The sequence below is a fragment of the Pygoscelis adeliae genome, unplaced genomic scaffold (assembly GCF_000699105.1).
Source record: "Pygoscelis adeliae isolate BGI_AS28 unplaced genomic scaffold, ASM69910v1 Scaffold331, whole genome shotgun sequence".
Taxonomy (NCBI): domain Eukaryota; kingdom Metazoa; phylum Chordata; class Aves; order Sphenisciformes; family Spheniscidae; genus Pygoscelis; species Pygoscelis adeliae.
In genome coordinates, this window is record NW_008824037.1 from 232,364 (window position 1) to 245,964 (window position 13,601).

The following is a 13,601-nucleotide window of genomic DNA, read 5'->3' on the forward strand; positions in this document are numbered from 1 at the left end:
CACGATGTTTGGCCTCTGTGCAACCCTCCCCGGGCTCTGCACGCCACCAGGGATTCTGCTGCTGGGGGAGGAGTGGGTGATTCATTTCTTAATGAAAACAAATTAATTTGCAATAACATCTCTATCACGAGGCTTTCATATGCTTTGTGTCCTCCTCCGAGCTCTCTGGCTGCTTCTTTTGGAGCAGCCCTGAAATTTGGGTTGTGAATACAACTCTTACCTCCTTGCATCGCCCAGGTGTTGTTGCCACACGGTGACGCAAGGAGGGCAGGCAGTGACGCCATGGTTATTTGTCCCCAGCGAAAACACGGTCCTGTTCATCCCATGTTTGCTTTCCCATGGTGTCATCCCTCTGCTTCCAATTACCCCCCCCTCCCTCCACCGGCAGAGCGGCAAGGCTCGTTTAGTTGTGGTTGAACGTGGTGTGCAGATGCTGGGTGATACCTCACCGACGGGCCGTACGGGATCTGTTGGTGCGTGGTACTGATAGAGGCTGAACAGTTTCTCTCCTACGCCACAGGTGAGACCATCAGTGAGGATAAAACAGGTCCCCCTGCAGAAACCAGGGAAGGTTTAGCAGGACACAACGGGGGTGAGCCCGGCTCCTAGCCTTTACCTGCTCTCATTTATCCCTGGGGTTTAACTGATTCCCATTTCAATCGTTGTTGCTCCATCCCTTCATCCAGAGCTCTTCTCTTGGGGCTGGAGCCAAGGTCAGGAGCCTGGTGGTCCCCGGCATGTGCCTGGGCACCCCCTCCGCCGTGGGGACAGACGGGGCTCGGCTCATGCCTCTCCCCTTCATTTTCCAGTTGAACGCGATCCTGTTGGCATGGGGCTGGTTGTGGATTGCAGATGGGGCATGTGCCATGAATCCCTCTCCCAGCTGAAATCTGTTAAGGGATTAAAATCTCATGATTCTCTGGGCTCCTCCCAGCAGCGAGCAGCCGACGCCTTCTCCAGAGGGCTGGAGGCAGGCGAAGATGGAGGAGGAATGACGGGGAAAGGGGCCCTTTGCAGGGAAGAGCCTGTGCTCTCAGCTTTCCCCTCATCCCTCCTCCGTCCCGCGCTCAGCATCATGTCTGATGGCTGGGAACTGCTCTGGGTCTCTGCCAGCTCAGAGAGGACATGGCCGAGTAGGAGCCAAGACATTGCCCAAAACCTGCTTATCTGAGCTCATGCTTGCACCACCTGCGTTTGCTCTTTGTGGGCTCTGTGGCTGCCCATGAGTCCTGCTGAGAGCTGGGATGCTGCATAAACGTGCTCTGCAAGGCACGTCTTCTCCTGAAAACTTCCCATCTGAGCAGCCAAGATAAATTAAAAGGAAAGAGGGTGCCATACGGCTTTCTTGCTCCTTGTACAGAAGCTTTGCCCCCCATTCGGGTGCCGCTCAAAGCAGTTTTTCTGTGTGCGTGGCACAGGTTTCTCTCCTTGCTGACGTAGGGGCTGTACAGGCGTGCGCAAGATCATGGCACCGAGAGCTTTTGCAAAGTCGCAGATGTTTCCAGGTGTGTAGCTGATGGATCTGCAGGCAGATAGCTCATCACCAGCATCTTACCAGCATTTATCTGCTGGCCTGTGAGTGTGGTGCTAAGAGAAAGGGCATGTCCCAGCTCTAGGAAACAGGCTTTTTCCTGGCAGCATCGTCAGCTGGGAAAGCTGCACTCTCTGTGTGGTCTATCCCATCTCCCCAACCCTACGATGCTTTGCAGTTTTCCTCCCAGAGGTTGGAAACCAGAGTAACAAATGCACATTCCCACGCACGTGCACTGCGAATGCCTGATGCTAGAAGGAGCCAGGGTACCACTGGTGATGCCTTTGCTGGAGATTCATCCCTATGTGTTATTTCAGGAATGATTACTGCTGCAATTTGGTTCTGGTGGTAAGACAATATGCATAGTGAAAATGGCAGCTCTCGATGTATGTGTCTTGTGCTTGATTATTGTCCCTTCTACGGAAAGGGCACATAGTGTTTGTCAAAACCCAGCGCCACGGGTTTGAATTTCTGCAGATTGAGGTAAATCTGCCTTGCCACTCATGTGCCCTCTGACCGCAAAAAAATATCCAGCCGTGTATTGACCTTACGGCTGTAGTGAAGTTGTTGTTCAGTAAGTGATGTGATGCAGGTGGGGCAGAAAGACCTTTTGGCCACTGCTTTTGATTTTGAGGGAAGTGGTTAATCAATGGAAGCAGCAAGGGGGGGCAGCAGCGGCATCCGCCCACCCGATGGGGTTTGTGTCATCTCTTGCATCATGCCCAGGGATGCTGGTGGTACGGAGCAGAGAGGATCGTGCTGGATGGAGAGCAGGAGTGTTACCTTGCATCAGAGGGAGGGTCGGCATCATGGTGTAATGCTGGCAGGGTGTCAGGAAGCCTACAGCTGCCCACGGGGATAGTGCTCAGCATCATTGCTCCTGCTGGTGTAATGCACTAACCCCCGGCTCTGCTGGCAGCCCCACATGTGGTGCTCTCCCCCTAAGCTGGGCAGCGAGGTTAAAACTTAGTCAACATGAGTGAGCTGGGCTAATTTTTAAGCTGACTCAGTTTTCAAACAAGCTCTTGGGCTCAGTCCCACCAGGGTGTGCGTCAGCTTCAATTATTTCCTGATAGACTTGGATGATAAACAGCGAAAAAGCCTTTGTTTAGACATCAGACGAGTGTCCAGCTCTGCCTTTGGCACCACGTCAGCTAAATCCCTTCTTCTGCGCACGTGTTTTGTGCAACCCAGGGCAGCTCTTGTATGCCGGGGGTCAGGCCTGGGGCTGCTCCGGAGCCTCCCGCAAAGCTCTTGGGAGGAATTGCAAGAGGTTTAGGAAGGTACCTAAAAAAAGTGGGTTCTTGAAGCAGAGAGGTTTGCGTCTCACCCATGGGCAGGTGAAGTGCAGTGATGAGAATAAGATGTGCAGAAGCAAGGAGCCCAACCCCAAAATAGCGTGTCATGAAGGCTCTGAAATGGGCTGTTTATTTATCCCAGTGCTAAACTGGGGCATTTATCTACTGGCTGCTGCAGACCAGTGTGGAAAATACTATACTTTTGCAGCTGGCTTATATCCTCGCATGGTACCAAGACCAGAAGGAGATGCATGAGTTGCTGTGTGCAGAAGTCTTGTTCTCTAAATTGTGTTTTAAAACCCCAAAATAGAAGTCACTCAGTACCTGCAGGGCTTGTGAGTCGAGCTTGCTCGTGATGAAAAAAGGGCTGAAAGAGTGGCCTAGTGGGGACAACCATGGGAAGGATGAGCTGGTGGTGGCTGCTGATGTAGAGAGATTAAAATACGCTTTGCTCTGCTCTAGCATCTTTCCTTGGAGTCCCGAATGTGCTCTGTCAGTGTGATGGATGATTTTCTGCGTTCTGTTCGGGGGATTTCTTTGGTCTGAATTTCTCAGAAATTGGCTTGATGTGAAGTTCAGGTCTGAGTTTCCACCAGCCATCTGGACACACCGCTCAGGAGGTCTGGCAGCTGCACACCAAGGGCCGGCGTGAGCACGCTGCTTGGGGAAAAAATCTCTTATCGGAGAGAGAAGATGGTCCTGCCACATTTGTACCGGCAAAAACTTGTTTCTTTTACTTTCTCTGCTTTTTTGCCACATTACTCTTGTGAATCGTTTCACTTCCCTGACAGTTTAGTTGTCAGGATAATACTGGAGACAATTTTAATTGTCTCTTTCAGGATGATATTGGAGGCAATTTGCAGCACTGAATTGCAACACGGTGGCTACTTACTCCACAGCATTTTAGCACGTTGTTTCCTTTTCAACAAGAGTTTTTCCACACAATGCAGTGAGGGCTCGGAGATGGAAACCACCGCGCAGTGCTGAGGGTGGACACTGTTATTTCAGGGGCTGTTGCAATGCTTTGCAAGGGTAACAGCTGAAAAAAATAGATTAAATGAAAGCCGATGGCACCAGGCAGCTTGCTGTGGATATTACGCAAAGGTAAAAAAAAATAGGGTAGGTGTCAAAATTCATGGTGTTTTATTCTTGCATTAGGGATGTTGGTTACACAGCGAGAAAGGTGTTGCTGGTAGAGAGCAAACGGAGAGCAGTTAGCAGGAGCAGCATATGCTGTTGTCTTCCCAAAATGTTTTGAGGCTTTAATTAAAGAATGGCTGCAATGTGTTTCCTGACCTTCCAGTGGAAAACATGAAATAAAACCTTCTCTTTCATTATTTTTTCTGTGTTAATTTGACAGGCTGAGCCTCCTAGGGTTCATCCATCCCCAGGCCTAGAGCACTAGATATTTCTTGCCGCAGGGTCGCCAGCGGGAGGGGAGATTTTGGCATGCCTGCGGTTTAGCATAGGCTGAAGTACCATTGAAATTTGCGGGATTAAAGCCCTTATTTCAAGTTAAGCGTGGTGATAAATGAGGTGTTGAAAAGTATGGGTTTAAATATGCTCTTAAACCCATATTTTCTCCTCTGCAAACTGGGAAACGGGAGGTACGGCCGTCAAACGCTTGCGGAGCTCAGATGTGAAATGGCTCCTGACTCGCGCCATTTCCAGCTCATGCTGACACGGCGTTTTCCGTACACCGTGCCCTGCTGGTATCTGTGGATCCTGAGTTTCTACCTGAGCTGCCGAAGTCATCTGCCACCACGTGCCTGATGGAGGGGGTGAGCGCTGGTGCCATCTCTTTGCTGCCAGTTTGCGCAGCTGGAGCTAGGCAAGCATCGCCCTGAATTAAATCAGCTTTCGACTGTTAGTCGCCGCATAGGCACTTGGACATGTCTGGGAACAAACTACCCCAATTTCTGTCAAGTCTTCATATCTTAGTGGATTGAACAGAAAAGCTAAAGGCCTCAAGTCCTACACTGATATTTCTGCTCCAGCCATCTGCAGATATGCCCTTTCTGTCCTGGTTTTGTTTTTTTTTTACCCTGAGAAAGCCTGCTGTAATTGTTTCCCTGCACACCCAGAGGTGATTTGTCAAAATCCCTATTGCTCCTTGGCTAATTCAATATTTATAATGTCTTTATAAGGCTGGTCCCACTCTGCTGACTTGGAGACAGGGTGGGAGAATACATTGCATAAATTAGGCTGCACAAAACATGCAGCTCGCAGCTCTGCCGGGGCAGTCAGGCTTGAAGGGAGGACGTGAAGGCAGCAGTAATTGGGTGTCCAGGCAGAGAAGATGCAGCATCTTCCTCAGCATCCCTGCCCAGCTCATCCCAGCACACAGCAAAATCCTGAGCACCCAGCGTGAATGAAGAGCAGCAGCGAGTCAAGCCCAGGCTGACTGCTTATTTTAGGGCTTCCTATTCGGTTTCTGTGTCTTCTCTAAGATGTTTCATGATGCAGCAATTTCATAAAACCAGGCAGATGCCACAAATTGTCACATCTTGATTTTTTTTATCATTATTGTTCTTTAGGTCAGGTTAATCTCTGCTTGTGACCTTTCAGAGAGCAAGCCAGGCAGGGCAAGATGGGTAGTTTACATTATTGGATGTCATATCATGCATTAGTATAAAAAGATCTTGAAATGAAACATGATTGAACGGTCCAGATACTGGTATTTGTATTTTGTTTCGTTTTTAGGAACCAAAATTTCTAGAACAAAATTCTTAGAAACTTTCAGAGTTAAAGTTTTCCAAGCTACTATCCTTCTGGGTGGAAATTTTAACCAGAATTGAGAAGACTCCACCAAAATCCCTGTTTTCCTTGAAGCTTTTTTTTTCCTAACAAATATATGTTCTGAGAGTTTCAGATGAATGCTGTTCCCGAGATCTCCATCAGCTCACAAAGCCTCTTAGCGTTTGCTCTTTTGTAAAGCAGTTTTAACGGTAATGGATGGGTTGTTTGGTTTATTTAATCAATCTCCGTAAAACTTTAGCGCTGAAAGTTATTATGTAGTGTCAAATGATAACAGTGCTGCTGCTGAATGAATTGCAGAGAGACGACCGTGCCGTGCGGATCCCCTGAACCCCATCACAGCAGCCAAGAAGGGACCTCGTCATCCTTAACCGGGCAGAGCTCGTGCACCCCTGCGTTCGCTCTCCAGCAGCAGTGTCCGCGGGTGTGCAGGACGGGGTGGCCCTTGGTGAAACACCCCGTCCTTGCAGCATCTTAGCAATCAGTGGGCTTTTTTTTTTTTTTCTTCCTTTTCTCCCTTCCCATACAAGCTTTAGTGTGGTCCCTTATGACTTACCAGCTCCTAGCAGGGAGCCGCTCTAGGGTCGGAGCATCCCACGGGCATCACGGTAATGCTGCAGACACCTTACCTGGTCCCTCCCTTGTCTTCACAGGAGGGGGACTCCCTCGGGGCCATGGAGAAGCTTTGCCGGCAGCTCACCTACCACCTCAGCCCCCACTCGCAGTGGAGACGCCAGGGCATCATGAAGAGGAAACCGCAGTCCTGGTGAGTCGGCTTTCGAAAGCCACCGTCACCCCCATGCGTCTCTGTCCCCTCCCTGGTCCTTGAGTCCTTGGGACCACCCGCAGGCTCGGGAGAGTGGGAAGGGGGTTTTTCCACGATGCTTTTGGCCACAGTGTGCAAATGTGGACGCTGGTGGGAGCTGCCTGTTGCACACCTGCAGCAATGGGAGGAACAAATCCACCACGATGAAGGAAAGTGCTTAAAACAGTTCGTCAGGGCTGCGAGGGAGCCGGGAGGTCAAAGCCTTCTGAGCTTGCCACAGCCTCCAAAATCCGCAGTTGTCTCCAATCTCACCGGTGTTTCCCCCGTGCATGGCTGTGTTACCAGGTTGCATCATGCTCACCCAGAGGTCTTTTCCTCCTTTTCCATTTTCCTTTCCCTGTTGCATCCTGGTTGCAGAGGAGTGCAGCACGGTAGTGCCCAGGGAGGGGGAACAGGCTGGAAATCCTGAGCCATCCATCCTTCAAACATCCCCATGCTGGGCATTGGAGAGCAGGAGACAAACTGTTCCAAGACGTCCTAATTAGCTGGTAATTAATGTGCTGACACATGTCACCGTGTATGCCATGGCTTGCAGCGTGTTTACACGAAGGGAACTGTTCAATTAAAAATAGGGAGTAAATGACCTCGTCTCCTCCTCGCCTGGGTCCTCAGCAAAGCGTCCCAGCTGCCAACGTCCTGGATCCACGGAGCTGAAAAACCTGTGGATGAGGCTGATGGGAACAAAAAGGGATCCTTGTTTTCTGTGGTGTTATGCATTACATGTTTAATTTATTATTTTTGTGAAAATACGAAATAAGCTGCAATCTGGCAGAGTCAGGATTTGTATCCAGGTGCTTGCTCATGGTCCCAAGAGAGTTTTGGTTCCTGTCGTAGTAGATGCTATTTGTAGCTATAGCGGAGACTAATCCTGTGAAAAAACTTAGTCAGAACAGAAAAGAAGAGGGGAGGAAAATGGACACAAGAGGAAAACAGACACGAGGGAATAAAGGACTGTGTGGCCAAATAGGATTAGGACCATGTCTCCCAGACATCTGGCTTGGCATCCCTTGCACCCTGTCGTCCTTAGAGACCCAAATGTGGCCATCCACAACCCATCAGTGCTCTGCTCTAGGGTGTAATTAGTAGCTGGCTCTAATGACCAGGGAGCTACAGAGCTTTTTTTTGCATCTGTCTCTTTGCAAGGAAAAGAACTTCAGCTTGGTGCGGTGATAGCAGAGGGACTTTGGTCCCCACTGGTGGATTAGGAGAGGACAGGCCCATTTTATCAGAAATAAAAATGAGGCCTGTGAGAATACTTTCCCAGCTCTTTCTGTAGCTGGCTTTATCACGCCGCATCTTGTCCTGTTCCTTTGCTTTGCTGGTTGCTTTTTGTTCAGAAACTAAACAGAGCCAATAAATCAAGCGATTCCTGGGCTTTCTTCAAAGTTCCCATTCCTCTCGTTCCACTCCCTCCTTGTGTGCTGGTTTTTGGGGGGACTGACTGTGCCCCGTGGAGGTGTTTGGTAAGTAGCTATGGACAACCCTTGTAATTAGGATATGTTTTATTTTGATTTATTAGAGGCTACCCTTGTAAAATCCCCATTTGCACAGGCACAGAAGCAGTGCAACCCAGTGTCTGGGAAGTCTGGGACTTGTGGTGTGGATCCCATCAGTCTGTGGATTAACTGCTCCTCTTACGAGCCCAGGGCTCACTTGATATCTCTCCTTGATGCTCAGAGATACTCCTCGGTGGCCCCCTGCACCACGCAGCCAGCGGCCGGTCTGGGGCAGAGATCAGGTGTTAGGAGCTGTCTTTCTAAAAGGAAAGACAAGGACATCTGTCCTTGTTTTTGGGGGGAAACTGGCTTAAACTCACAACTGTGACAACAAGCCTTTGGTTATAGTACGCACAGAGCACAGGGGGCTCTGGCAATATTTTCAGTTGTGGGTTATTAAGGGCAAAGCATTGGAAAATGCATTGCGATACGCATGCTGTTGTGTTGCAATGGCGATTTAACAGCGTATAAATCATTCACAAAAAGTGCAGCAATCAGCCCACGAGCCTGCCTGTGCTGACGGCGGGATGAACGTCAAGGGCTGCAGCTCCCGCAGGCTGTGGATGCCCGCGCAGCCCCGTGGTCCACCCTGCGGTCCCCGGGTGGCCCTGAAAGCCGGTTCGTGGGTGCCTTGCAAGCCTTCGCCCCTCTGCCAAGGCTCTTCTTTGGGGGGATGAAAATGAAAGCTGAAAGCTTGGGCAGCACAGATGTAGCCTTGCTCACAGCAGGGGGGTTTATTATTCAAAGCCTGTTTTATCCTGCCTGTCGTGGTGATATCAGTCATGTTTGGGGCTCAAGTCCCCTCTTACCTCCTTTTTATAGACTCCAAAATCCCTCAGCCTCCCTGGAATTACTCTTGCTTTGCAACGAGGTTGGTAAGGTCCCAGGAAAGCCCACAGCGCTGCCCGCAGCGCAGCATACGGTGGCTCCTCTCTACGGCAGCAGCCCCCAAAGGGAGGTTATAGGTAGGAAGAGGTGCTTGCTCTGGGGGCTTCAGAGCCCTAAAACTGGGGCATCCTCCTCAGAGCCACATGTGAGCCCGGATGCTTTGAGGGAACAACGAGGCGTGAGAAACCGCCTTCCTTAGAGGTCTGCGGAGGAAAATGTGCTGCCTGCTGGGATGAGATGCACGCGTGAACCCAGCTCGCCGGGATGAGCCCTGCGGCTGCTCCTCCTGCCGCTCCCAGCCCAGGCTGGGGAAAACCAGACAGGGGCTGCTGCAGAAGAGATGAGGGTTTTCCTTTCCCTCCTCTCCTTCTCCCTGCAGTACCGACCTTGTAACGTCCGCAGGCTGCACCATGTGAGTGATGCTTTCATAAGCCATTTCTTCTCCTTTTTCCTCACTCTTCGTGTGGGGTCTGAGACCAGACCCACTCCCAGCTGGTCTGCATCCAGCTCTGGAGTCCTCAGTACAGGAAAGACACGGACCTGTTGGAGCGGGTCCAGAGGAGGGCCACAAGAATGATCGGGGGATGGAACACCTCTCCTGTGAGGACAGGCTGAGGGAGCTGGGGTTCTTCAGCCTGGAGAAGAGAAGGCTCCAGGGAGACCTTATTGCAGCCTTTCAATACATAAAGGGGGCTTATAAGAAAGATGGGAACAAACTTTTTAGTAGGGCCTGTAGCGATAGGACAAGGGGTAATGGTTTTAAAATAAAAAACAGGGTAGATTTAGACTAGATATAAGGAAGAAATTTTTTTACAATTGCTCGACCGAATGCTGAGCAAAGCCAATAGCTGTAATTGGTCTCACCAGAAATGTGGCGAAATAATTACAAGGGAAAATTGCTTTTCTTTATTCTGCAACTGCTGTATTCATTACAGGTGATAATCGGAAGCAGAGCAGCCGGAGGAGGAGGGTGGGAACAGATGAAACAGAGAACTGGATTCTGAAAATTGTAAAAAACTTGCATTTTTTGTATTGCATTTTTTACATGCCCAGAGAGGTGGTGGATGCCCCATCCCTGGAAACATTCAAGGTCAGGTTGGACGGGGCTCTGAGCAACCTGGTCTAGTTGAAGATGTCCCTGCTCATTGCAGGGGGGGTTGGACTAGATGATCTTTGGAGGTCCCTCCCAACCCAAACTATTCTATGATTCTTTCTTTGCTCTTTCTTTTCATTTTCTTTCTTTCTTGTTGGAGAGGAAGTCTTCTGACTCTCCTGCAAGACAACTTTGGGGTCAGAAAGGGACAATTTGGAGTCATCCTCTGTCCTGTGTTGCAACCTGCCTGGAGGATCCAGCCACAAGAAGCACGTAAGCACGTGCTTTGGATGTGGAAACCTGGTCTCTCATCTTCTGCACGGTGATTCTTGACCTTGTAATGAGTGTTTTGGCTCTGTCCCTCATTTCCTGTTGATAATTAGGGATTGCAGCACAACAGCAGGGGCTGGGGGAGCCTGTCGTGCAGAACTCCCGGTCCGGAGCTGCGGAGTTACTAAAAAATACTTTGTTAATTAGAAATCTGTATCTTTGGGATGCATTGTGCTCCTGGGTCCTGTCTGCTGGAGACACGCTCGTTAGCACTGACTCGTAACAAGCAGAAACACAAGCATTGTAATCTGTGCCGTGGCTTCATTAAGAGGCATCATTTCTCCGGGCTCACGGCTGCGCCCATCTTCTGATGCTGGCAGTCCCTTGTCCCCTGCAGCTGGGTTAGACATGTTGGAAGGGTTTGGGAAGGAATTGGAGTTTAATTATCCCTAATTATTGGGAGCACATTTGTGGGAAACAGAGGCTGATATGCAATTGCGTCGGCTGCATTGGTGCAATGCTGATCCCTCTGTTTTATTAAAAGGTTTCCCTAGTTGTGGGATCAAGGGCGTCTCAGGCACTAGTGGGATGTTGCTCTCTTCTTGTTCAGGGCTAGTGAAGGGGTGGTGGCCTCTAGATGTCATTGTGTTGCCACCTCCTCAGGTGCCCACAGTCAAATTTTTAGTGGGATGGCATCCCTTCTTCACTAAATGCCCGCTGGCACTTCCAGCAGGCGTTGGGGGACGTAGCCACAAGCAGTGGAGTGGATCAGTCCCTCCTGGACCGGCCTGTCCTGGGACCCCCTGGTACCTCTGCCGAGGTCTCGCCGGCGCGGTGAGTGAGAGCCCTGCACATGGGCACAGCTCGACCGAACGCTGAGCAAAGCCAATAGCTGTAATTGGTCTCACCAGAAATGTGGCAAAATAATTACAAGGGAAAATTGCTTTTCTTTATTCTGCAACTGCTGTATTCATTACAGGTGATAATCGGAAGCAGAGCAGCCGGAGGAGGAGGATGGGGACAGATGATAGAACTGGAGCTGATTTTTTTGGTCGGTCGTGCTATGGCCAGGCAGCCTGCGGCGTAGGCAGAGGGGGAGGCTAGCGCTTTCTGTTTCCATCTCACCCCAGGCATCGCATTCGGTGTGTGCATGGAAAGAGCCAAATCGAGGGAGAAGCTCTCAGCGTTGGCTGCCCGCTCTGCCCTGCTGCCTGGCACCAGAGCACCCAAACCTCTGCCAAATGACTTTTTTTTTTTTTTTTGGCATATTATAAATCTGCCTGTCCCTCACTTGCTGTCTCCCTCTCCGTGCCTCCCTCTGAATCACATATATTTATATTAAACATCCAGGATGAAAATCAGCATTTTGCCTGATAGGGTAGCGAATAGCAGGAGGATGAAAACAGCCTGCTATAGTAATTTGTATGTCTCTGGCTCTGCCTAGGGACATGATTACAGTCCAGCGTTTAACTAGCGAGTATTGAATTAGATCCTGGAATCTCCCCGCTCCTCCTGCTGCCAAGCGCTTGCCTTCAGCATCACAAAGACAAAACTGATCATCAAAATTCCACGCGTCCATAATTGCTTTGGAGCACGGGCTTGTGCGCTTCATGGGGAGGGAGGAGGTATCTCCCGGGGGACATGGCCCCTGTGGCTTTGCTGTGTCTTTCCCATCCCTGGAGAGTTGTGGCCAGTGTGTTTGTTACCTTTATTTGCTTCCCGCATTGCCTCTGTGCACAGAAGCGATAGCGAGGAGCCAGGGATGCACCAGGGAGGGGAGGGAGCGGTGGTGCCTGCCCCGCTGGGCTGAGCCGTGGGCAGCGTCTGAAGGAATATAGATTATTCGTATCGTAACTCCAAATCTAGCCCTGTTTTACATGAGGTAAAACCTTTTTTTGCACACAGTTCCGGCTGATGCCACCGGAACGTGAAGCATGGAAGAATTTCAGGTGGAGCAGCTCAGTCTGAGTGCTGGAATTAAATGGGGTCTATCTGGACCTAAATACATGAATTTTTTAACACTCCCTTTCATTGCACTCTGTTGTTGCTCTGCAATAGGTGGAGAAACACCCCAAAAAGAAGGCCGTGCCTGCCCTGAGCCTGGTACAGAGCTTGGGGGGGGGGGTCCACACCAGGGTGAGCCAGCGTGGTGCTTTCTTTGCTTTCTAAAACCATTTTATGTTTCAGAGCTCCCAGCACTCACTCATGCAAATCCTCCCCCCAGTGCTGGGATGTGTGAAAAGTAAGGATCTGATTTTTTTTTTCTGAATTCACATGGGTTTTTCAGGTGGCTTTACTTAGCTCCAGCCGACTCTCTTTTCTTTGCTGCTTGTCCTTTTTGCTGGTGGCAGGGCCAGCCTGGAGGCCGGGTTCGGATGCGATGCAGATGTGGGTGGCAGCTGGGAGTGTTTAGCACAGCACAAGGGTGAGGGGAATGTCAGCCCTGGTATGAGATCTGCTCCACGGCTGCACCAGGAATGCACCCGATGAGGATTTGCAGGAAAAGGGGCCGTTTGCTGTTTCTCTTTTCAGGGAGCGCTGCGGAGCAGCTGGCCAGCTTTCCCACAGCCCTGCGTGAGCTCATTCCTATGGCTGATGGAGAATCTTAATTATTTCCCAAATATTTATGTATGTAAAGGATGAATCGTGCCCATAGTTGGTCTAAACAAGGTCTTAAATAAGGGCAACATTCTTTGCTGGCTCTGGTAACACTAGGAATATAATTTATTTGTATTTTTTTTCCTAAATCCAAGAGTTGCCCTTCTTTGAGACATACATGCTGGCGTGGAAACCAGCTCTGCCCACACGTTGCCTGCTGCGTGTGAACACTGTGCATGCAGGGCATAGCTTCACAGGGTTTTTCATATTTAGCTTGTGAACACAGATCACTCGAACCCTATGGGCCAAATCCTATAGTGATAATGCAAACACAACTTCTGTAGGCATCCAGCTAGGGTAGGCAGCTTTCGGTTATGGACTGCGGAGCAGATACATACCTTGATCCAGCTGAATTTCTTGGTGAAATGGAGATGTCGTTACCTCCCTGTTAACACCATCCATCCTCCCAATGCAAGAGGTGGGCACGGTTGCTCTGTGCTGCCCAACCTGGGGCTCCAAAGCAGGTCGGAGCTAGACCTGTCGCTGGCTCGCTGCAATGGGATGTCACATCGTTCAACGGGATGTTACATCGTTCAACAGGATGCCTCATTGTTCACTTTTCTTCTTGCGGTTTCTTGCATCTCTGCTGCTATGATTTTCCCCACTTTCCCCTGTCCCTTAGCAGCAGCCACCTCATTTACAGGCTTTCTGAGCTGTACCTCTCCTTCATTCCCATCCAAAAGCCCCTTTATTGCTTTGTTGCACTAGATATTGTTCAGTTAAATTCCAGTTTAAACAGAGTATTCTTTCATCTCTGCTTGACGAGCAGCGCTAGTCAGTGCTA

General features: G+C 50.0%; 1 protein-coding gene across 1 annotated transcript in view; it reads left to right on the forward strand.

Annotated features, from left to right (window-relative positions):
- Positions 1 to 13,601, forward strand: part of LRRC75A (leucine rich repeat containing 75A) — a 96,467-nt gene that overhangs the window by 52,077 nt on the left and 30,789 nt on the right. Inside the window, exon 3 of the mRNA XM_009333441.1 lies at positions 6,240 to 6,352. Within this exon, the coding sequence (XP_009331716.1) occupies positions 6,240 to 6,352 (113 nt within the window). The remainder of the gene's footprint in view (positions 1 to 6,239; positions 6,353 to 13,601) is intronic.